General features: G+C 37.0%; 2 protein-coding genes across 3 annotated transcripts in view; both read left to right on the top strand.

Annotated features, from left to right (window-relative positions):
* LOC114651841 (janus kinase and microtubule-interacting protein 1-like) overlaps nt 1-25,679 on the top strand; it is a 558,596-nt gene that overhangs the window by 21,152 nt on the left and 511,765 nt on the right. The window lies entirely within an intron of this gene.
* Nucleotides 1-25,679, top strand: part of LOC114651844 (serine/threonine-protein phosphatase 2A 55 kDa regulatory subunit B gamma isoform) — a 265,474-nt gene that overhangs the window by 232,097 nt on the left and 7,698 nt on the right. For both annotated transcript variants that reach the window (XM_051928221.1, XM_028801862.2), the window contains 2 exons: nt 2,543-2,712; nt 8,549-8,640. In XM_051928221.1, the coding sequence (XP_051784181.1) occupies nt 2,543-2,712; nt 8,549-8,640 (262 nt within the window). The remainder of the gene's footprint in view (nt 1-2,542; nt 2,713-8,548; nt 8,641-25,679) is intronic.

Below are 25,679 nucleotides of genomic sequence, written 5' to 3'. Positions count from 1 at the left end.
TGTCAGTTGATCTGTCATTTTTGATATGCTCTGGCAACCTCTCTGTGAAGAAGATCAATGTTTTAACTAGATGGCCAATTACTCAAAGGTCACAAACATTTCTGCTAACTCACCAATCCATCCATCTTAGTAATATTATGGACCAGTACTGCATAGCAGAGGCAAGAAAAGCTAAATATTTCCTTAACTGTGTTCCTTATGAGCCTGGATTGAACCTTGCTTCCTTTGCCATGAAGGAAATGATTTGTTTGTGGAGGTTCAGTGGATGGCTGGCCTAATATCTCTGCGCTAACTGTACTAGTTTCCTCTGATACCCTAGGATAAGACAAACCTTAGAAAATCAATATGTTTCATTTTAGGTTTAACAAGCTAGAACATTCAAGGAGGAGTGCATCAGGAATAGTAAAGGGGAATTAAAAGATACAGACAGTGAAATAGCAGACACTCTAAACCTGCATTCTTCTGAGTTCTTCACAAGCATTAAAAGGGACTACTAACGAGGTTCTGGGTGATGTAGAAATTGTGGAGGGAGAAGTGCTGCTCAGATTAAATAGGCTGAAATCAAACAAATCACCAGGACCACATAATATTTACCCTTGAGTTCTTAAGGAGGCTAGCAAGTACATATATAAACCCTTGACATATATTTTTAGGAAGTCACTGTGCACTGGGGAGATTCCAAAGGACTGGAAAATGGCAAATATTATCCAGTCATATAAAGAGGGTGACCTGGTAAATCTAAGTAACTATAGGCCACTAAGCTTAACATGCATCACTGGAAAATTAATGGAAGGAGTCATTAAGGATAAAATTGAGCAGCACATGGCAAGTACAGGCGTTTGTCTAAATAGTCAGTAAGAGCCTAGAAGAGGAAGGTCATGTTTTACCAACATGCTGGAGTTCTATGAGGAAGTAACAAAAGGATATGATCAAAGTGGAGCATATGATATTATTTATCTTGACTTTCAGAAAGCATTTGATAAGGTGCCACATGAGAGGTTGGGCATCAAACTAAAAGAAGTGGGACTTCAGGGTGATATTTTTAGATGGGTGCAGAATTGACTCAGGCACAGGAAGCAGGGGGTTACGGTGCGAGGAATCTTACCAGAATTGGGTGATGTTAACAGTGATGTTTCACTGGGGTCAGTGCTAGGGTCACTGATATTTTCAATATTTATTAATTATTTAGATTGGAATATAAGTAAGAAGCTGGTAAAGTCTGCAAATGATACCAATATACCAGATAATTTGGAATCTGTTAAATCATTACAGAAAGATTTGGACAGCATACAGGCATGAGCAGATTTGTGGCAGATGAAATTTATTGTCAGTAAATGTAAAGTATTACACATGGGAAGTAAAAATGTTAGGTTTGAATACACAATGGGCAGTCAGAAAATCGAGAGTACACCTTATGAAAAGGATTTAGGAGTCTTAGTGGACTCTACACTATCAACTTCCCGACTGTGTTCAGAAGCCATTAAGAAGGCAAACAGAACGTTAGGTTATATATCACAATGTGTAGAGTACAAGAACAAGGAGGTTATGTTCAAGCTTTAAAACACACTGGTGAGGCCTCATCTGGAGTACTGTGTGCAGTTTTAGTCTCCAAGCTACAAAAAGGACATAGCAGTGCACAAAAAGGTCCAGAGAAGAGCGACTAGGCTTGTTCCGGGTGCTACATGGGATGAATTATGAAGAAAGATTAAAAGAGCTGAACCTTTTCAGTTTAAGCAAAAAAAGATTAAAAGGTGACATGATTGAAATGTTTAAAATTATGAAGGGGATTAGTACAGTGGATCGAGACTGTTATTTTAAAATGAGTTCATCAAGAACATGGGAACACAGTTGGAAACTGTGGTAAATTTCACACAAACATTAGGAATGATTTCTTAACAAGTAGCCTGGTAGACAGTAAGACTTTTGGGACTTTCAAAACTAGGCTTGATTTTTTTTTAGAAGAATTAAGTGGAAAGGAGTGGTGAGCTTTTTCTGAGATGTTTACTGAGCCAGAGTGTACAGAGGCAACTTTTATATTTTAATTCATTTAGTTTAGGCAATTTGTAATGATCTGTTGTTGTGGTTTTGTAGCATTAATCTGAAAAGCATGCTCCAATACGGTAAAGCAACCTTAACTCAGCCCGTGTCATGGTCCAACTTGTACACTCAAAATGTGAACAGTTCCTTCATCATAGTCTTTATATTTGTATAAAGGTTTTTTTACCCAAGATTTTTTAATTGATGATAGTGTTAGATGTTATTGTGACTTTCAATTTTTTTTTTGAGCCTACAGTTTATTTTGGTCATTAGGCACCCTTTAAGAAATACATACAGTGTGTATTTGCAATTTTGATTCCATGCTATACTCTTATCTATTTTAAAATATAATAATTTTTGGTTGTGGTTGTATTTTGTCATTAATGTACTGTGTTTTTTAAAAAACGTATAGTCTTATTAAATTTTGTATTTGTTTTGATTGGTCAAACATTCAGAGTATGAAATAGTTATTTCCTCTCTCTACTTCTTCTTTTTGGTGGTATAGTTTTTGAGGAGCCTGAGGATCCAAGCAATCGGTCATTTTTCTCCGAAATCATTTCCTCCATCTCAGATGTCAAGTTCAGTCACAGTGGACGATATCTGCTAACGAGGGATTACCTCACAGTTAAAGTATGGGATTTGAACATGGAAAACAAACCAATTGAAACTTATCAGGTAACCTTAAAATATTATGTTATACTTAAAGTGTGAATCAAAAGCATTTGTAGTTGTGGGTAATTCAAGAATACAAAACTAGTTTTTTAAAATTAATTTATCACATCTACTGATGAACTAGTGATTTGCTTGAAATTTGATTTGCTGGAAAACTTATAGTTTAGCTTTGCAAAAAAATATTAAATGTATGATATTTCGTGCCATTAACTCAGGACAAAAGGAATTCAGTTCCTGTCTTATACATAACACATCCCCCCAAATGACCACATTATTTTGGCTAACATTTATTGATAAAGTGCTCTATCCCCCTTTAATCCTTCTTCTCCCACCCTCTATATCGCCTGTTTCCTGTGTTACTGCCCAGTTGGGAGGTTGTGTGAATAAGTGATCACTTGTCAGAGTTAACCTTGTTATGTAAGGCAAACTGAGAAGAAAAGGGCACCATCACCAAGCAACCTGCCAGAGCATCCTCAGCACAAAGCAAATGAATGTTTTTCACATTCAGTTTATTCATTCATTTTCAATTTATTCCACTTCCAGGGTCACAGGACTTAAAGGCTATTTACAACATAAGTGTGGACTGGGTGCCAGTCCACTGTACACCACAAACTAGCTCTACACCAGTTTAGAGTTACTAATGAGCATACCCTGCACGGACACAGAGAGAAAGTGAAAACACCACATCGGCAGAGACCAGTTTCTGGAGCTATGAGGCAGCAGTAAGGGTCAATAAACATGAAAAAGGAATTAAAAAGATATTTGTAAATGATGATAGATCAATAAACTGAAGTATTGTTATATACTGTATTCTCAGAATGGAAACAGTTGAAAACAACTGACCTTCCACTCTAAGACCAAAAAAAAAACACTGTCTGTCTGAAGAAAAGCAAATTCTGAAGTAAACATCATCCCAAGGCTGTTTAAAATTATAAAGATATAGTGCATTTGTTAACATGTATTTTTTATTCGTGGAAAAAAACAGGTTACAGTACATGATGTGCTCAATGTCAAATAGTTACTATTGAATGAGTACCTATCAAGCCATCATTAAAAAGTGGAACTTCACTTTTTAATTCTTTAGGTTCAAGTCTTGTTATGTATTAACAAACATTTTAATCAGGTTGGAACTAACAAGGTGGTCGTCAGCTTTAACTTCCTGAAATAATTTTAAGCAGAGGCCAATGATACCCACCCTTTATCAAACCTGATCCAGTTCAGGATCTCAGGTGCCAGAGCACATTCCAGCAGCATACAGTGCGTGCCAGCAATCAATTCTGGATCAAGCACAAATCAATCACACGGCACTTACACATATAGCAATTTAGAGCTGCCAGACCAGCTAACATGTATCGTTATGATGTGAGAGGAATACAGGAGCACTCAAAGATATGAGGTGAGGTGAATTCTACTTCAGCTTAATTATTATTGAAAACTGAAAAGTCAAGTTCTTCTCAAAATGTATGATTTTACAGTACTGTAAGTCATTTAGAGTATAGGCTGACTGTCCACTCCAGTGTGATTTCTGCCCTCACACAGAGGACAGGTAACATTTCGGATGTCTTGCCACAGTACATTTGTTATTCACATATTACTATGTAACTCAAACAAAGCCTTGGAACAGTTTTATTGCATAGTAGTAAGTTATTAGGCACTTTACTATAATATACAGTAGGTAATGCTTATTCTAAAGTGTCAGTGTTGCTTTTTTAAGTCTTGTTTAGAGCAAGCAAAAAGTTTTAAATGAATTGTTGCATTGCTGACTAATTGACACACCTAGAAGTTTTACACTTTTTACCTTTCCAGTCAGGCAATAGTGTCTGCCATAATGTCCTCTACTGTACTTCAAGCATCATTTACAACATAGTGGTCCATTTGTAATAAATAAAAGAAGGAATAAGCTTACATTAAAAGTAATTATTGAAGACGTTTACATCCATGTCAGCTCCTCCTACAAAATTGTATGTTAATTTTACTGTTCTTAAACATTTAAATAGTTTAATGAACTTAGGAAGTGTTTCTGTTTTCTTTTAGGATACCACTGTGCAGAATAGGTCAGTCATTTTTTGTAATACACAACACCTTTTATGGTGTATGTCATCCCAAAGTGCTTTCCATGAATAAACCGGTCCAATACAATATAAACATTATGAACAAAGTGCAGACCAGGTTAAGTGACTTGTTCACGGACAAAGGGATGCAACCTGAACCCGTGACCTTGAGGTTCCGATTCCACTTCCTACAGTGATTCAAAAGCTTTGATAAACAACAGGGTTTATTTGTGCCTGTAATGCATAATTTATGTTTATAGATCAAATAACTGCATGTTAGTAAGAGATCTGGCTGTGGGCGGTAAGTCTCTATTTTTAGACCATTTCCTTTTCTTGAGCACTACTGTACCTTGTAGCTAAGCCCACACATTAAATAACTGCATTGCAGCAAAGGAGCACAGTGAGTGATATAGCAGTCTAGACAGCAGTGATTCACTTCTGGCTACTGCATTTAGATGCAGATGTAGAGAAAAATTGTTGGATAAAATAACAGTAACATCTAACAATAAATCATTATCTAGGATATAGGGATACCCTTTGCCTTCAGAAGAGCTTCGGCCCTTCTTGAAATGCTGTCATACAAGTCCTGAGTTGTGTGTAGTAGACTAATGCACCAATCCTCAAGTACTTTAAAGGATGAAAGAAGTTGAAATCTCCTTTACTCTGTGCTTCAAAATATCCCATAAAGATTCAGTGATGTTTAGGTGAACGATGCACCTGCAATCTGGGTGCTGACTGTTGTCCTCATTGTAGCTAAGGTTATTGCATCACATGAAAACTTCTTTTTCATTTGATTTGTGTTATTTTGTTCACCCCATTCAGTATTCATAGTTACTGTTATTCAACATTATTAGATATAACAAAGGTGCTATAGTTATTAGCACCGTTGCCATGCAAGTTCAGTGACCAATATTCATTTGTGGAAGTCATCTCTCTATGCGGGGTTATGCATTTGAGGGATTAGAATGATAATCTGATATCTTTGGGTTAAAACTTAAATTGAACAATCATGCTCCTATAAAGCACATCGACCCATCAATTTTCACAATCCACTTGTGCCAGTGGGAATTTTTTAGATTGGTAAATCGTATCTTGCTGTTCAGTGGTGGGTCTGCCAGCAGTTTAGTTGTAATGATAATGGGCCCACAGTCAGAAATTTGTTTACCCATCTGAGGGACAGAAGCAAGTTGGGAAGCAGGTGCTGAACTAGTTATGCTTGAAGAAGGGAGAGTCAGCAGCAGATTGTTTCATTGTTAAATATGGCCTGTAGACCCCAAGGCTGATGATATAGCATTATCTTATATGCTTGGGTAGTAAAAAATATGAAAAAGAGTGGCATGTTACTAGTCCATGGCTTCTGACCTGTGTGGATTTTGCTTGTTTTCCTAGTGTTTATATATTTCTAGGAACTTGGTTTTCCACCAGCATCCTTAAGCTACATGTAACAACTCTAAATTTGCATAGCATTTGTGTGTGAGTATGGAGGTGGACTAGTGGAAAATCTACTTCCTGGCTTTCAATCAATGCTAGGATAGACTCACCCAACCCTGAACTGGACAAAGTGGATACAAAAAATGGATACATGCATGGAACTTCCATGGAATCCATGTAATCAAAGAAGACATCTGTCATTTCTAACACTAAAATAAAACAAACAATTTCTGTTTCTGCTAAAAACATTCTACGAATCTGTGACATCAAGAAGGGACAGGGATATATTGGAAGTGTGTATAGTGCTCTGTAGCCTTGGAAGTACAGTATGTGTGTTCAAATATTGTTTCTGCTACTCTCCCACTTAACTTTTTTTTTGCGCATGAGAGCACCCAAAGATAAATGAAGTTCCTGCCTTTCGTGTCTGTTATAGCCAACCTAGGGTTCAAATTGCAAAGACTCTGTTGTTAGGTAAGGTGGGATAGGGAAAGTGTGGTGGAATAAAGGAGCAGATGGCTAAAAGAATGGGAGACTAAGTAAATGCAGTGGTGGATGAATGAATAAATAAATGAACAGATAAGAGGATCAGTTGATGAATATATAGATGGATGTTTTGTTTTTTTCAGTGCATGCCTTTTATACGTTTTAATAACTGTGAAGCATGTGATAGGAACTTTTCAGGAGAAATGCTCTACTTATAAGAAAGGTAATGCTTGGATTTAAAATTCAAACATAACTGTGTCTACCTAATAATTAATATAGCAAGTAATTTGACTTCCATATGGTTGCCACTCCATTTGTAGGCATTTGTTGCTGTTGGCAATATAATATTACAATAGGCAGGTTTAGAAAATGGATGGATAGATGGCTTGAATTAAAGCTTAATTTTTGTACTTTCGTTTGTTTTATATTTGATGGAATAGTCTTGAAAAAATGTCCACCTACCCACCTTGAGTGTTTCCTGTTAATGTAGCTCATGGAAAGCTGTATTACGCCCACTAGGCCTCCTCCAAAATAGCTTGCAGTACACAGTCCATTGAAGCAGAGATGATGAGACTGAATTAAGAAGCAAGTGACTCACTAACTTTTCTTAACTTGCGTCTTTGGATTAAAAGTGACTTATTAAGTGCTTAAAGTGGAACCAAATTCCTGTCGGTTCTAAGTGACATTTGGTCAAAGAGTTATGGTCCCCTACAAGTCTTTGTGCACCAGGATGTGTGAACCCCCAATTGAAAAGCTTATTCTGAAAAGGTGCTGTTTTGAAACTAGGCGCCAGTCCTGCATACCAGTGAGTACCAGCCCACTTCAAGCACTAGACATATTAGATATCAGTCTAACTGCGTTGAAATGCTGAGAATACTACTGCTTTGACAGACATATACAGAACTTTTATATGGCAGAATTGAGTACAGAATGCTACAGTTAGTGAGCCATCTTCCTATTGGTTGTTTTGATTTCTTCAGTGTTGCAACATTGGTATTTATTTCACTGAAGCCATCTTTGCTAGTATCATTTAAAGCAGCTTCTGCCATCTGCTATTGCGTAGTGTTTCTGTGCCTGACTTTTTTAAGCCTGATATTTAGTATATTTTGTGACAAAATACTTCTTTGGCTGCTCATGGTATTAAAACCTCTGTTAATTTCTCAGCTTCCATTTACCTACAGCATATTTATCTGCAACTGTTTTAAATGATGAGTATTTTCATAAGGAGGCTTACCTGAAGTAAGAGAGTTTAACATACAGTACAAGAGGCAGAGTGGCTCAGTTAAAGATCAGAGTCAGAAACTGGAGAGGCAGTGCAATATAAAACAGCATGTAGAACTGTCTGAGATTTGCCATTTAATTGTCAGGTGTCAAGGGCCAGCCCGTAAACCAGACACACAGGCATGTACAATAGCTTGTGTTGGATGTGGAGGCCCATGCTGTTTTGACATAAACTCTGACTTTCCTTTAAAGTCCAGGACATGTGCTGTTCCAACTAAGTGAGGTCTCTGGTGATGAATGAATGGTCCAAAAGATTTACCCCCAGCTTGAGGAGACCTCTTCATAAGTTAATTATTAAACTAAGCATTCATTCATCTACAGAGCCTAACAAAATTGAATTGGGTGCAAAGCAAGAACCACCATATCAGTCATTTTTTATAGAACACCTTTACTAGAATTTATAGCCTCTATACTTATAGATATATAGTAGTTATATAGATTGATATGAAAGGTGCTATACAAATAAAATGCTAAAGAGATATTTAAAGCAATAGATAGGTAGATAATGCTATATTTTTATTATTTTCCCAAGCATATGAAATACAGGTTCATAGGCAGACCATTATTAGTGCTGGTTATGTTGTCTCTTACAGGTTCATGATTACCTCCGGAGCAAACTTTGCTCCCTATATGAGAATGACTGCATCTTTGACAAGTTTGAATGTGCATGGAATGGTACTGATAGGTAAGTTTCTGTTTTATTTATTTCAAAGTTATTAAATAAAAGCCATATTCATTACAATGAATGCCTTTCTCAGACACTAACAGCATCCATCCTTATCTACAAAATGCATTTGTCTTCTGTGTCATCTCTGTCATCAGGTCTGTGTTTATTCATTGCTCAGTATTTCTATTTATGTGGATCACAATGGATGTGTATGCTTTTTAAGATTGCCTTGTAACCTCAACATCTGTCATTCTGGTGATGTGTAAAGCAAAATATCTGGACACGCTTTTGCCTTCTGTTCAAATTTTACCTGGAATAAAGTTTTGAGAGGAAGTGGCATTTGAGACAATGTATTGTGCTGCCCTTAGTTACTTTCATGTTCTACCACAAGAGGATAAGCAATGTGAGTTGAATAATTTGTAATATGCCTGACATGGTAACTCTGATAACAAGACAGTAAGTTGTATAAAAAGGATGCTTTCTTTTTTCTGTCATATTTTCTTTTGGGCTATTCTGTTACTTTATTCCTAGAGCATACTGTATGATATTTTTGTAATATAATCTTAAGTATTTTTTCTTAGGCTTAAAAAATGTGTTCTTTAGTTTAAAGTGGATGTGGACTTTCAAAAATAATGCCCTATTCAAGGCTCTGTATATTACTATACCTAGACTAGAATAAAACACCTTTAAGATGTTATATACCTCCTGAATAATGTGTTAGATTTTACAAATATAAATCTTGTTTGTATATTCCCAAGCAGGGTACAGCATAACTCAGTGCACACAGCATGCAGAAATGAATGCAGTGAATATGAAGATGCATAGTAAAAAGCACATGCCAGAAACTCTAATTTAGACAACCCACATATAGTAAACAGATTTTAAGGCTGATGGAGATAATATGTGTTTATAATCTTAATACTGTATTCATGTTTGTACTACATTTCAATGTGCACGCACATGTTCCATTTGCTCCATCTCCATCTGTTGGCAAACTTAAGATATTTTTCGTATTTATTTATCGTCACCAGTTTTTACACATAGCCAAGCATATAGCTACTTGGTCTAGACTAGAGCAACCTTGAGAGCAAAAGTTGAAGGTCTGGATACTGAATAGCAAGACGCATTAAGTAGTTACGTAAGCACACAAATATACTGTTGTGAAACCAGATGCTGTATAGCGCCCCACCCGGCACAGACTCAGACAGAGGCACATGTAAAAACACAAAGGACTTTTATTTTTCTTCACAGGCACAGGCACAATACAGAGGCACAACACAGTCCAAATAAGTACTTCCAATAAACCACAATACAGTGATCCCTCGCTATATCGCGCTTCGCCTTTCGCGGCTTCACTCTATCGCGGATTTTATATGTAAGCATATTTAAATATATATCGCGGATTTTTTGCTGGTTCGCGGATTTCTGAGGATAATGGGTCTTTTAATTTCTGGTACATGCTTCCTCAGTTGGTTTGCCCAGTTGATTTCATACAAGGGACGCTATTGGCAGATGGCTGAGAAGCTACCCAACTTACTTTTCTCTGTGTCTCTTGCGCTGACTTTCTCTGATCCTGACGTAGGGGGTGTGAGCAGGGGGGCTGTTCGCACACCTAGACGATACGGACGCTTCTCTAAAAATGCTGAAAGATTATCTTCACGTTGCTACCTTCTGTGTGCAGCTGCTTATTGAAGCGACATGCTGCACGGTGCTTCACATACTTAAAAGCTCAAAGGGCACATATTGATTTTTCACTCTTTGTTTTTATCTGTCTCTCTCTCTCTCCCTGCTCCTGACGGAGGGGGTGTGAGCTGCCGCCTTCAACAGCTTTGTGCCGCGGTGCTTCGCATACTTAAAAACAAACAGCCCTATTGATTTGTTTGCTTTGCTCTCTGTTTCTGACAGCCTGTGCTCCTGACACGCACTCCTTTGAAGAGGAAGATATGTTTGCATTCTTTTAATTGTGAGACAGAACTGTCATCTCTGTCTTGTCATGGAGCACAGTTTAAACTTTTGAAAAAGAGACAAATGTTTGTTTGCAGTGTTTGAATAACGTTCCTGTCTCTCTACAACCTCCTGTGTTTCCGCGCAAATATGTGACCCAAGCATGACAATATAAAAATAACCATATAAACATATGGTTTCTACTTCGCGGATTTTCTTATTTCGCGGGTGGCTCTGGAACGCAACCCCCGCGATGGAGGAGGGATTACTGTACTCCCATTTGGCACAATCACTCCTCCCTGGCAACCTCATCCTCTTCCTCCCGATTCTGGCTCCTGAGTGGTGGTTGCTGGCCCTTTTTATAGCCCACCCGGAAGTGCTCCAGGTGCTTGATCATCTGTTTCTGATTGCACTCCCGGGGCGGGGTGTGGAGTTGTCCAGGCCGGCTCAGGGACCCATGCAGCACCCCATGGCAGCCACCCTAGATCCCAACAGGGCTGTGGAGAACTCCATCTCCCATGGAGCCCTGCGGGAAACTGAGGCACCATCGTCAGCCAGGGAGGCTGCCACCAAGTGTCCCGGGGGGAGGTATTGAGACGCCCATGGTTGCTCCCCTGGAACATATGTAGAAGGGCGTCCCAGCCGGGCATGGGACCCAGCCGCCCACCACATTGTATATGCAACAAGAATTTAAGCAAACGAGTTACATTTTCTCCATTATTCCTTTCCACTTGCAGCTGTAAGCACTATGCACCGGTCCAATACTATAGCCTTCTTTCCACAGAATGCAAGAAGTTCTTTTACAGCTAGTGACAATTAAGTACCATTAATTTGCCTCTGAAAGTGTCTACCAGCATCTAGCTAACTTGTTGACAAATTTTATCTGTATGTGCTCTTGGTCTTTATAGAATATAATCATCCCATTCTAACATCAGGCACACTAGGTAGCAACATTGTTTGGTTTTTTGTTTTTTTTTCCGGTATTACAGAAGACAGAGAGAAAAAAGTTAAATTACATTTTTGAAAAGAATATTTGTTTGAGGGGCGGCACGGTGGCGCAGTGGGTAGTGCTGCTGCCTTGCAGTTGGGAGACCTGGGTACGCTTCCCGGGTCCTCCCTGCATGGAGTTTGCATGTTCTCCCCATGTCTGCGTGGGCTTTCTCCGGGCACTCCGGTTTCCTCCCACAGTCCAAAGACATGCAGGTTAGGAGGATTGGCAATTCTAAATTGGCCCTAGTGTGTGCTTGGTGTGTGGGTGTGTTTGTGTGTGTCCTGTGGTGGGTTGGCACCCTGCCCGGGATTGGTTCCTGCCTTGTGCCCTGTGTTGGCTGGGATTGGCTCCAGCAGACCCCCGTGACCCTGTAATTAGGATATAGCAGGTTGGATAATGGATGGATGGATATTTGTTTGAAGCAATACCTGGTTCCATTGTTTCTGGAACTCAGTTTCTCTCAGCCTCAAATTTGACTGAACTATCATCACTTTGGCTAATCACATTATTTAATATTACTTTGTTAAAATGAATAAGAAGGAAAAAAATTGTGGTCTCATTGTTTCAGTAAACATCATTGGAATGGTTACCTCTCTGTCTATCACTAGCTAAATAATATCTTCACTGGCACATAATTCAAATGTAAAAGCAGAAATTAAAGTTGCTAATTAATATTTAAGTTGGTGTAGTCCCCCACATCATTCTTTGTATTTGGAAGACTGGGGCCAACATTAAGAAATTCACAAATAGCTTATTCTCCCAGAAAAGAAGCAAATGAAAATTTCTAATAAAAGTCAACAAGAAAACATATTCTCTTCCTATGTGGAGAAAAAAATCTAATCATACAATTCCAAAGGGGACACTGACACAAAACACATTTTGCACATTCATTAAGACAGGGGGATGGAAATATCACCGTAAAAAAATGTCACAGGAAATTTTCAATTTGTATGACAAGGCTACTGCTCTCTGATGGTGTGCATTTGCTGCATCTGAGTCGCCATCTTTTCAATTTATGTTGTTCATTTCTGTGTATTAGAGTTACAAAAATGAAGCCATGGGAAACCAAACAGATAAAACAAAACAAGAAAGTATGCCTCCGATCTAATAATCATGTGTCACTTTCTTGAAAACGGATGTTATACTTCAAAACTGAGAGTGTATACTTTGCATTTATTTACCACCAAGTACTTTTTTTTATTTTAGTAGTGCAAATAAAGGGTCATTTAGAACTACTGTATATCAGTTTTTTTTACATTCAGGAGTATGTTAGTCTATGTAGGTCAGTACTTGTCATCACAATCTGAAAATAATAAACTATAAAATACAAATAAATAAAAATAACTGTTGAGTAGTGATTGATAAAATTTGATTATTTAACCCACAAGAAATATATGTGTGTTAAAAATGGACTTGAAATTTAAATGTAGAGCAAGAAGAAGCATATCTAATGAACAGTACAAAATAAGCATTCATTTATTAATCATGATGAGATCATTTACATTAAGTAAATGTTTTTGAAGTACCCAAAAAGTGAAAATTAAAAATTTTCCATGATAATACTGGCATCTTTTTTACTTCTCAAAAGCATTAATTTGTGATTGTGGCTTCAGATATTCATAATTTACAATATGTATACATCAGCAATAGGTTTCCTAACACAATATAAACCATGTCAAGTTAATTGGCCACTGTAAATCGATGCTGTCTGAGTAAGTGCAAGAGTGTGTTGCAGTGGACTGGCATTTGCTATACGCTTCTCCCTGATTGTGCCCATATCTGACATGGTTGTACCAGAGAGCTGCAGCCCTTAATAGGATGAGCAGGTTATATAGTGGATGGGAGGCTTGTCAGTGGAATATTAACAGGCTCAAGCACTTAAACGTGTACACTTATACTGTGTTATAATTCTTAATGACAGTTTCCCCCCCTCCCAAACTTTTTACCAGAATAAAGCCAATGTTTTGCACCTTCCCCTCCCTGATGTGGGTTACTGCAGAATGAGGCACTGCTATATATGTGTTTTCAAGCCAAAGATATGAAATGCATTTTATTCTTGAAACTGACCCGATTTGTTTTTAAGCAACATGGTACTGTGACTATACAGTACATACATGCCAAAACGTAAAGTGTACCACATTTTAATAAGATCTCATCAAATAAAATACTAAGGTAAGAAAAAAGTCACTAAATATGACAACCACATCCCACACCAAAAACTAAACCTGATTTTCGTAAACATTTTTTATAAACTAGTACATATTGTAATAAGCTAGAATCAGACACACTCATCAGGCTTTGGATTTTAAGTTGGCTTTTCAGAACTAGCATTAACTAACATAAAAACATCCTCTAGTATGAACTAACTCAGGGGTGGGCAAAGTCATTCCTGGAGGGCCGCAGTGGCTGCAGGTTTTTGTTCCAACCCAATTGCTTAATAAGAAGCCCTTATTGCTCTAGAAATATCTTCTGCTTCATTTTAGTTATCTCCCTCATTAAGATTTTGAACCCTTATTGCTTATTTAAGTCTTAAACAGCTGCATTCTCGGTTTTTAATTGCTCCTTATTAGCAATAAGATGCAAATGACAAAAGAAACCAGCAGTTATCCATTTTTGCTTGTTACCCTTTACACCTGTGTGTATTTATCGTGCACTATTTGGTTTAATTAAATACTTGGAAGGAAAGAGAAGAGAAAAAAGTGAAGGATTGAGAATTACCCATCCGTTTTACACTTCGAAGTATTTGGATGATATCCTTAGAATGGAAAAAAAATCTAGGATATGAGAATGACTTGACATAGCAGAGTTAAAGCACTAACAAGCCATGAAATTTAATTATTGCCAAGGATTGTTTTTTAATTAAGCAACTGGGTTGGAACAAAAACCCGCAGCCACTACGGCCCTCCAGGAATGACTTTGCCCACCCCTGAACTAACTCCTTGTACAGCATTTTAGTAATCAACAGTCTGTGCTGTAATATAAAGTTACATAAATTAATATAAGCAATAACCACACATAAACATTTCATTCTATCTTAAAGAAACTACTCACCTGATTATTTGTGATGGTTTCATCTTTTTTTTTTCTTCACAAAGATCTTGACCGCATTATTTACATTTAATATTGTGCTTCTACAGTAAGTTGTATAAAGTACATATGTAGATCTTAATTCTTGGGTAATAGTACTATGGTAGGTTTTATTTATTTTTGTAATTATGTTATGTGTATACATATTGAACTGGAAACAGGAGTGTGCAGTAATATTCTGTAAGTTTTGAATTGCAGAGAAAAAGTGAACAGTTAATTATGGCCAAAATGTAAAATTAGCTAAATATTCCTATTATCATCCTACGAAAAACTGAGTAAGACAATAATTAGACATTTTATTGTTTTCAGTACCTAAAACAGATTCTTAGTTGCTCTCTGAAGCATCTAGTACATGAAATTATCAAACCATTTACTGAGCTTTGCGTCTCGACCTATTACTACGGCTCATCAACATCTTCACAGACCTTAACTTTCTATCCAATACAGAACTTAATTATAGACACTGCTTACTTTTAGGAACCTTGATGCAAAGAATTCTATTCTGCTTACTTTTCAAATAATTCTTGCGTTTGGCAACATTAGTGCTAAAAATTATTGATCAAACAAAAGTTAAAGTTGAAACAGTGAGAGAGTCTCATATTTAAAAGGGTATGACAAAATGCTGGTAGAATTCCCATGACTATTCTCTAAGAAAACTTGCCTAATCTCAAACGGAAAAGAAAATGTATAATTCACAAATGCCAAGATTCCAGGAAAATACAATAATAAAATGAGTGAAGAGAGTCATCTTTAACAGTCTAGAGTGTGGAATATATGACAGCTGGGCAGTCGACCATGGGCTCCATTTTAATCTTAATAATAAAGCAGTGAAAATGGAATTGGAATGGAACATGGTATCTCTTCTGTCTAAAACTTCTTGTCTCTCCTGAATGAATTTCATTCTCTTCGTGGCAACAATTGCATTTAAATAAACATACTTAATCTACATCCCTATCTTTTTCTTAAAAAAAAGGAAATTAAATATCTGACATAGAAGAATTTTAAAATTCATTGGAAAAATCTTAAAAGTCAAGGTGCAGATTACTTCTTTGTGAAAATCTTGAATTGAATTTATAGTTTGATCCGTCATCACTCTCCTTTCAGGACAGCTATGATAAAAGGTCTTTTTAAATAAATGAATGTGTGCTTAGTCATACAGCTAGGTGATTAATGCCAAGAAAGCCAAATGCCTTGAAAAGAAGCACCATTTACATTAAGAACATTACTCAATAAACAGCTGGTTCATAATACTGTACCAACAGGGCGAAGGCATGATTTTAAATTGTTTTCTGTTACCGTTTTCAGAATTGTTTTTAGATGGATTCCTTTAAAAGAGGGTGAATACTTTTTACATTGATTACATCGTCCACAATGGTAATACATGAGTTAGACGTGACCAGACTGCCTAATGGTGACCAGCGGGAGAGCTTCTTTTAAATGGAATTATGGGCAAATGACCTACTGGACTAGAGAGGGTACAGTGGTGGCACAAAGCGACATGATAACCGTGCAGAGTGCAAGTCAAAAAGACAAAAAATATAAAAACAACCTATGTATTTAACAAATGCATCCAAAACTAATTGATGTTACAATACTGTTTAGTGGAGTAGGTATGATAGATAGGGATAAAGTATAGCAGCACAGTTTATACCCAGAATAAAATATTAAACTATGCATTTGTCTTTTCATGTCTTTACTGACCAGTAGTATGATCTAGTACGATTTGTTAGATTTAGGTTTCTGAAGGTAAAGAGCAACAGATTTAAGAGGTCTTTATTCCTACAGCTGTTAGCATTTTGATTTCTTTCACTTGTAGGGATACTGCTAAATACTAAATTCTGAATTATTATTTTGTATACTGTTAAAGGTAATTATTCTTCATCTGTACTAATACTGAGTATGTATACTTAAGATAACTCTGGTTTTTAGTTTTTGTGTCATGGCTTATTTTTTTGCATCTGTGTAACCGTGACTTACGTTTTGTACTTTTCCTGCTGCAAACAAATTTTCCTCTGAGATAATAAAGTCTTCCTAAACTAACCTAACCTAAATGAAAACAAGGAAAATTGCTCCCTGAAACATTAATCACACTTCAGTGACTACCTGCAATTTATTTTGCCATAGGTGTGCAAATCAGATGCATCACATTAATAAAATCTTTTATATTTTAAGTTTCTTGTTCACATTACTGCAGAGGAGCACGCTGTGTTTTTTTAATATGGTAATCTACATATATTCTGCACACAAAAATACCATCTTGCAGAAAAGTGCACTACAGTGGAACCCATCCCTTGCTGTTATCTACTAACATAAGGCTTAGGACATAATCAGCTTGTATCGTTTCTGTCTTCAACTCAGCTTTATGACTGCGATCGTCAAGGCTGTTGTCAGAATTGGCAAAGCAGGCATTGTACTAGGAGAACAATCACAACACATATCTCATAATTAAACAAAGTGACTACACAGGAAAGGAAATGAGGCCAGTGGTTTTTTATCCACTCGTGAACTTTATTTAAATACTGAATGAATGGCAGAATTAATGCAGTAAAGCATTTTCCAGACAGAAACTAAGAACCTTTCTTCCTATGATGATGGCATGGATTTTTTCTGAATGCAAAACTCAACTTTGCAGGAATTCAGAATTTACAGTGGATTCAGAAAGTATTTACTGTTCAGGTTTTGATTTTTAATAAATTTGGAAACCTTTTCGAAAAGATGTTTTCACTTAGCCGTTATGAGTCACTAAGTGTAGATTGATAGTGAAAAATGGTAAATGTATCCATTTAAAATTAAATGTACAACACAATACAGTGTGCAGAAAATGAACAGGTCTGAATACTGTCTGAATCCATTGCATATCAGAAGTTGCAAGTGTTCTTCTCCTTGCCCTCTGTATCATCCTGATGATGTGTTACACACTAAGATAGGTGGTAGAAAAAAAAAATGGCTTCTTCTTTTGTGCTTTCCAGTACACAGCACTCTTACTGATTATATTACATATTTCTAACCCATGAACTCTAAAATTTGCCAGTGCAAAAGAGGCAATAAAAACCATGTATAATGCATAAAGACAGAAAAACAGCCTAGTTATGAATCTCACTGAAACTCAGTAACCAGACTAGCATAATCACCACTGAACTGTGTTATAGATGTAGCAGTATGAGAAGAGATCATCTCATGCCTGCAGTAATACTGTATCAGGTTTCGTCTATACAGGTGATTTAATGACAATTACAACTTTATTTAGCCTTTGCATTTTTAACGCCAGACACTTCTTCATAATGTGTTTGTGATTATGGCATATGATTAGATATCTTATTAAAACGCATTAAATGTGCCAAGGTTTTAGGGCCATAATTTAAAAGGTCTATAGACTATAATGGACTTCTAAAATGCATACTTCACATTTCAACCTAAAGAAACAGTAGAAGTATCAGCCTACAGATCATATACTTTTTCATTGTAATAAAAAATATGGATAGGAAGCTTTTTATTACAGTTGTGCTTTATTATTAAACACTTACTTGATATGCTGCAATTAACTGGAGATCACATCCCATGAGTAGCTACCTTTCTTTTCATTGACTAGTATCAGTTAATCTGTTGGCATGCAAACTTAATTAAGTCCCAGCAGATATTCATCTTCTACATTTTTCCTTCATTGAAATATGTTGAACTATTTTCTTTCTTTTTTTTTTTTGAAAATTAATTACTTCTGCTTTCCTTTACCATATCTGCCCTCCCATAACAAAAAGGAAAAAAAAAAACAATTCTGGGGATGGTTATACAGTTGCTGTTGGATTTAGAGACAAAGGAACTGAACTATGAGGCAGTCCATCTTTTAGCTGCAGTCCTGTCTCCTTTACTAATTCTTCCTTAAAGTCCTTTACTGTATTTCATTTTTATCTGTATGTGATGTCATACTCTTGCATTTCAGGCTGCTGACCAGGTATACCATACAACTACACAATGTAGATTTTATGATTCCTACAGGAGGTAACACAATGTTCACCAATAGCATGACACAATTTTCTATATGTAATTAGCATGATAACAGTCATTTTAACCTCCTAACATGATAAACCTGCCCTATTTAAATGCTCGTTTGCAAGAATTATATCTTGCCCCTGACCATGTTTTATACCTCTTCCTTATCTATGTTATATATTTGTTAAAATTGTAAACACAATACAATATGGTTAATGAATAAATGTCTTTCTGTGTTCTATTTATGTTTATTGATAAGTCAAGTGTGCATTTTTGAACTGTCCTGTATCTCAGGATGAAAGCCAAGAAGGCCAAAATGATATAAAAAAGATGTCTGTAACAGGTGTCTGGTCACACTTATAGGTAATCTAACTTAGACACCATTAAAATATCCAACTACGCCACCCAGTTTTATTAAGAGACTGGGAACTCCTGAAATTTACCAATAATAGCACACAGGTTTCTTTAAATTGGGCGGTGAGTAAACACACAATGAAAGACACAACAGTAATTTCAGAAAAAAGCAACAGTAAGTTCTATTGTACAAGACAATGTAAGGTACATTAAAAAGATAAACGAACATAACAGAACCTAAACATATCAGGAATTAATTTCCTTTTTTTAAAAGGAAAATACACAGTCCACACTCTAAAAGTCCGTAAAAACAAGAATTGGAGGATACAACCTTTAGTGGTGCAGAGTCCAAGTTGCTCACTGTGTTACCCAACACTTAATCGTTCAACTGTCCATGGATGCACTCTGTTCCCCGGACACTCGTTCCCCTACAGAAGTTGTGTCAAATTGTTGACTCCCTGTCAGCGTCTCTTCGTTGTTCCTTTTTCTTCCACTCTGGGCTCCTTGTGTTGCTGGGACCTAGGCACGCCTCATTTCTCGTCTGTCAGCTTTGCTGGGTCCTTTCATGTAGATTCCCTCTCTCGCTGAACCCACATCCGGCATCTCTTTGTGGAGCTGTCTCTTCCTCCCTGGAAGTGTTGCCGTCTTTGTGCCTTACGTCGTGCCAGCCAGGTACCCTTGTCTGCCTGCGAGCCCCTGTGCCCTGTCCGAGTGTCTTGGCAGCGTTTCCTGTGGATTGTCCCTCCTGCCTTCTGCTGCCCAGGAGTTTATATTTACTTCAGTCCCTGCTGTTGTCAGTCCTGGACAAACAGTTTAATCAATGGCACATCTAAATTGCCTGGGTTTAACAATTAAGGAAAACACAAGTTAACAAAATGTATGGTTACCAAACATTAATAAGTACAGATATGCTGATTAGAAACCAATATTTCCAAGCCAGGTAAATACAGACATCCTCCAAGGCCAGACTTCAAAGCAGTGACTCCCTTGCAAGACAGCAAATACCATTAATAAGTACAGACAGCCTTTTAACTGCTCACCCCCCAGTCCCAACAGTGGGTTCCTAATGGAACCACCCAGTGCACAAAAAAATGTAAAAGTGTCCCCCTCTGACATGTCTTTATTAAAAAAGAAAAACACAAGGGAGGGGTCAAACAGAAGGAGAAACTAAAATACAAAATGAACAGAAAACAAGAAACCTGACACCCTCTGAGCCTTCTGAAACAGTTAAGTACCTCTCTCTTTTAGGTGGAATGGTGATTCCATTCTGTCTTTGTACTAAATCAAAGGATTTTGACTCTTACTTCCTCTATCTTTCTTTAGTGCTCTGATTTTACTTCAAGTCTTTGCCTGGTCTCTCCGCCTGCTTGCCAACAGCTAAACAAAAAATTTGAATACAGACAATTGTGTCTCTGTTACAAACCTAAAATGTGTCTACAACACTTAAAGGTTATTTTTGAGGTCCACTGCCTAGACAATTCCATGTCACACTTTTGTATTTACACATTTACCCAAAGCTGCCTCAAGCCGTTCTTCTTTAAATTTCCATCCATTTGATGCCTTACTTCAGTTTTCAAACATGAGGAAGTGGCATATACAGTACTCACAAAAACTAGGAGTGGTACTTATGGTTACTGCCTCACGATGGAGCAATTCAGAATCAATAGCTACTCTGACCAAGTGTCCCTGGAATGGAAAACAGTGGCCAAATTGGGCAAAGATGCAAAATCCATATAGACAAAAAGACAGTGGCAAACCAAAGTGATGCCCCAGTGTTGTGAGCCACTTTATGAGACTGCTGCCACCTTTACATACATAGCATTAAATGTCAAAAATAAATTTGATTAAAAAATCTTTGCATTAATTCTAATCCTTGTCTGCATAGAGTTAGTGTTGTCTATAATCCCATTCTTGTGAGCTGTGACATTTTCCAGTTTCCCTGTTTCCACTTCCTCATATCAGATCATTAGTCAGTGCTGGTAAATGGACACAGGATAGCTCAGTATTGGGGAAATCAAGGTTGATGGTGGTACTGCATGTGTTTCAGGCCATGTGGTTTTTGTGCACATGACAGTAGTAATTTTTAATTACCTTTATTTGTTTATTTAATTATTTTGAATACAGCTCACAAGAATGAGAAAACACTAACTCTATGCAGACAAGTATTAGAATTAATTGAAAGATTTTTTAATTAAATTTATTTTTGATATATAATGCTATGTATGTAAAATTGGCAGCAGTCTCATAAATGGCTGTGCTGTAAACATTCCAAACATACACTACTCTGAAGTCCCTTCCAGGGTTCATACTACCAAATGATGACAGCTCACAGATATTTAAACTTCAAGCAGTGCAGCTATCACAAAACAAATTTTGGTGGAATATCATTTGGAAAAATTTTAACTTCAGGCTCTTTTCCTCATTAAATGTACATAACACTGAGAGTGATAATCTGTTGATAACCATCAAAACAAGCACATTTTCCTATAATGTGTTGGGAGCCTTTTTGATCATTTCCAGACTATATTGAAACAAATAAATGAAGATTCCCCAACTCGATGCTGATGTTTATGCTAAATATCAGATGACAAGGAGAAAATACAACCATGCGTTAAACATGCTAAGTAAAAATTCCGCATGTTAATCAGGAAGTTGCTGATGTACATAAACTACATTATGTTTAGAACCTGACTGTATATTATGATATGCTGAAAAGGCAAAACATGGACAGCATAGAAAAAAATCATTATTTAACTGACAGCAAAGAAATGTGCTCACCTTGCTCTTTCAGCAAACAGCTGCTGTCACAGCCAGTTTGTACCCTGAGGAATTTACGTTGATTATCTGGGCTTGCTGCTCGAGTATGAATCAGAAACAAACACAATATAAATAATATATAGAGATAGTTCTGATGCAAAAAAATACAATTTTGTAGTAAAGCTATAAAATATTATACAAAACAGAATGGAATAGATAGTGAGTATGCTGCACACACTGTATATAATCAAATGACTAAATCTGAAAATATAGAAAGCCTGGCCTAACTGGCAAAGATCTTGACCAAATTACAGTGACACAGTCTAAAAAAATCACACCACACACTTTTAATTATCAGAGTATATGGATCTTTATCTCTGTTTTCCTCACCTTCCATCACCTTTTTGTCACTCACTGAACACAATCATCAGTAGTCGTAATAATACAATATTTATATGGGCATGCTGTTGTGGGATGTTCACAGATTCAGTAGGTCCACTTTATGTAACAGTCACTTGTCAATCTTCCCAGTGCCTCATACGTCTTCCGAGTGCATGTATTATCTCAAGGCAGATTTTCCACCCACTTTATTTTTACAGAGATCTGTACTCAATATATATTTATTCACCAGAAATGTACATTTATAATATTATAATTATATTTCTGCCTCACCACTTTGGGAGACTCGCTTCAAGTCTTGGCCTGATAACTATCCTTCTCCCCATGTATATGTAGGTTTTTTTCACATACATCACAAAGAAAGAGTATTCATGGTGATTGATATCATTGCATTTGCCTGGTGTCAGTGTGTGGGTGGGAGAGTCCTGCAATGAATGGGAAACCCTTCCGTGGTTAGCATAGACTCCAACCTTACAGGTGGTTTAAACAGATCAGTAGATAGATGGATCACTGTAAAAGTGTAGCATAAAGGTTGCTGTCTAAGCAGATGCTGATGCTACATCCTTTCAATAATGATTTAGGGATGAATGTATTCCTATCTTTTGATGTACACTTGTAGAGAAAAGCCATGCAAAATAACACCTTTTATTGGCTAACTAAAAAGATTACAGTATGCAAGATTTCGAGGCAACTCAGGCCCCTTCTTCAGGCAAGATGTTTGATTACATCTTGCCTGAAGAAGGGGCCTGAGTTGCCGTGAAAGCTTGCATATTGTAATGTTAAACATCTTGCCTGAAGAAGGAGCCTGAGTTGCCTCGAAAACTGGCATATTGTAATCTTTTTAGTTAGCCAATAAAAGGTGTCATTTTGCTTGGCTTTTCTCTACATTCATAATGGCTAACACGGTACAACACCCTAGTACTACAGATGTACACTTGAAAATACATAGCAGTAAAAAGACAATATTCTTATTAACTTTTAGAGTAAAATAAATTGGGTTTCAGTATGATGTTTCATTGACCACAATTATAATGCATAAATTAAGACAGTCTCACAGAATGTGGGAAATAGATGTCATTAAAGAACAAATTATAATGTCCTCTGTCCATTCCAGACTAAAATTATTTAGAGAAAAACCATTTTGGCAGCATTGTAAATTAGTGGTTAGCATTGCTGCCACACAGTGCCAGAACACAGGGTTTGAATGTCAGACTGAGAACTGGGTTTGTGGAGTTTGTATGTTCTTTTCATGCCTGTGTGAGTTTCCTCTCATGTGTGTTAGGTTATTTGGTACCTCTAATTTGAGCCAGTGTGAGTAAGTGGGGCTGTGTCTATGTACGTGACCCACAATGGTTTTATTTACAGTGCTGCAAGGATAAAGGCTGAACTGGAAATGCAGTTAGAAATTGAATGGATGAATTGTGTTTTTGTTTTGTTCTAATGGAAAACAAGCTGAAGAACTGAAACAGAGTATTGAAATGCTAGCGGCATGCTGTGTAAACCTCGTATTGTCCTATAAAACTGTTCTTATTATAAGTCTCTGTGCACATTACATACTGTTGTTAACTGTGGACCTTATTACGAAGAGAACAGAGTAGAATAAATAAATAATAAATCGTTGTACTCTGTTAAATACGCTATTAAAACTGAGAATCAAAGCAATACTTTATATAACCTTACCTGTTCATCCATTTTCTGAAACTACTTTATCCAAACAAATTTAGTGTTGCTGGGAGTTAGACCTTTTCCCAAGAGGAAATACCCCTGGATTGGGCACTAGTCCATTGTATAGCAAATTCACACCCACATTCCCAGTCACACACACATGAGCTGGCTTAGCATTTCCAGCTAAAATAATCAGTACATCTCTGGTACAGAATATGGAATGAATCTGGAGTGTCCAGAGGAGACTCAAAGAGAGTATACAAGCTACTGACAGTCAGACAGTCTAACTTGGGGTTTAAACAGTGGACCGTAAAAGTTGTGAGGCAGCAGCACCAAATATGTCATCCCTCTATCTGAATAATGAAAACAAGAAAAATAAAAGGAAGTCAGATTTATTATTAACATGCTAGCAGGTTTGTCTCAATAAACCATTTATTTCTGAAACTGCATTTGTTCAAGTTTACAGAGAGCCAGAATATATCCTGGCAGCACTGGACATAACCCTGGAAGTCTATTCATTACATACCCTACTCACACACATCAGTGGTCACTAACATCAGAAGACTTTAGAGTCACTAATCAATATAATCATTAGACATTTATCTTTAAGAAGAAAACAGAATATACCCAAATATCAAACACAGATCAGACATTGAGCCAAAGTTTAATGAAGAAGCAGTGCTGCCTCACTGTGTCACCCATGTTCAATAATAAGATGTATACTTTGCAAGTATGCTGTATTGGTACATGTGAGCCTCTTTAGACACACTTTTCATTTTTCAATTACATAAACCCTCCAACATCTTTATCATATGTAATTATGGACACTTGGAGGTGTAATCCACCCTAACAGTAGTGTGGTTTGGGCATCGAAAAGTAGCAAATCACAAACTGACAAAAAACTGAGTTCCAAGACATAGTTCAGTACAGTCAATCCCTGTAGTCAAAATATAATAAGTTACCCAAGTAGCACTTTGGCTCATAATGCATCCCACTTTGTTTAATATACAGTATGAGTGTAGGAAAGGAGAATGTTCCACTTCATCTGACTCCACTGTGTTATAAGAATAAGTAGAATGTATGTAATTAGACTATTGTAGTTCATAGTGTTCTTAATAAATAATAATAATAATACTTTTTACCTCAAAACACCCTTCTTTCATTCTGACCTTTTCAGGAATACTGGCATTTGTCGACCTAGAGCTGACTTTCTCAGTTCTCATCCCAGATCACGCATTTTGAAGTGTGGTAACTACTGGTGGTCATCTGTGAACCTTGATGTTCTCAATTACAAGGACCTTCTGAAGATTTTTCTTTTATAGCAAGAGCAATAAAAGAACTTTTTTGAATGTGCAGAGATTGCCTGTAAGCACTGCAAGCAGAGCACTTCCTGGTGACAACAACTCTCTCACTCATCCCTCATCTTTCTGCACAGAACCACCACTACACTCCACCTGTCCACAGTGCAAATTCTGCTAACTATGCAAAGTGTTTTGTCATGGAATCACACCATGATCCATCACATGGTGCACATTTTGCACTGTGGTAACTACCGGTGGTCAGATGCAAACACATGACATTTAGATTACAGCGGTCATTAGAAGCAGTTTCCCTATAGAAAGAGATATTCTATACTGCATAGAGATTGCCTGTAAGCAATGATGTCAGCTGTGCTCTCTGTTCACTTTCTGTACAAGACCGATACTTTACTATCTTTCAAACACCTTGTTCCCATCTACGTGCTTCTGCTCTCAGCAAAGAATCTTTCTTTGTTCACTGGTATGTGTGAAACCAGAATGCAGTCCACTTGACACACAACTGTCTTTTCAACACATTCTCAGTCTCCTTCGTTGTCTGCTTGATAACAGCCACC

The sequence above is a fragment of the Erpetoichthys calabaricus genome, chromosome 5 (assembly GCF_900747795.2).
Source record: "Erpetoichthys calabaricus chromosome 5, fErpCal1.3, whole genome shotgun sequence".
Classification (NCBI taxonomy): domain Eukaryota; kingdom Metazoa; phylum Chordata; class Cladistia; order Polypteriformes; family Polypteridae; genus Erpetoichthys; species Erpetoichthys calabaricus.
Note: the sequence above shows the minus strand (reverse complement) of the source record. Positions and strands in the feature narration are given on the sequence as shown.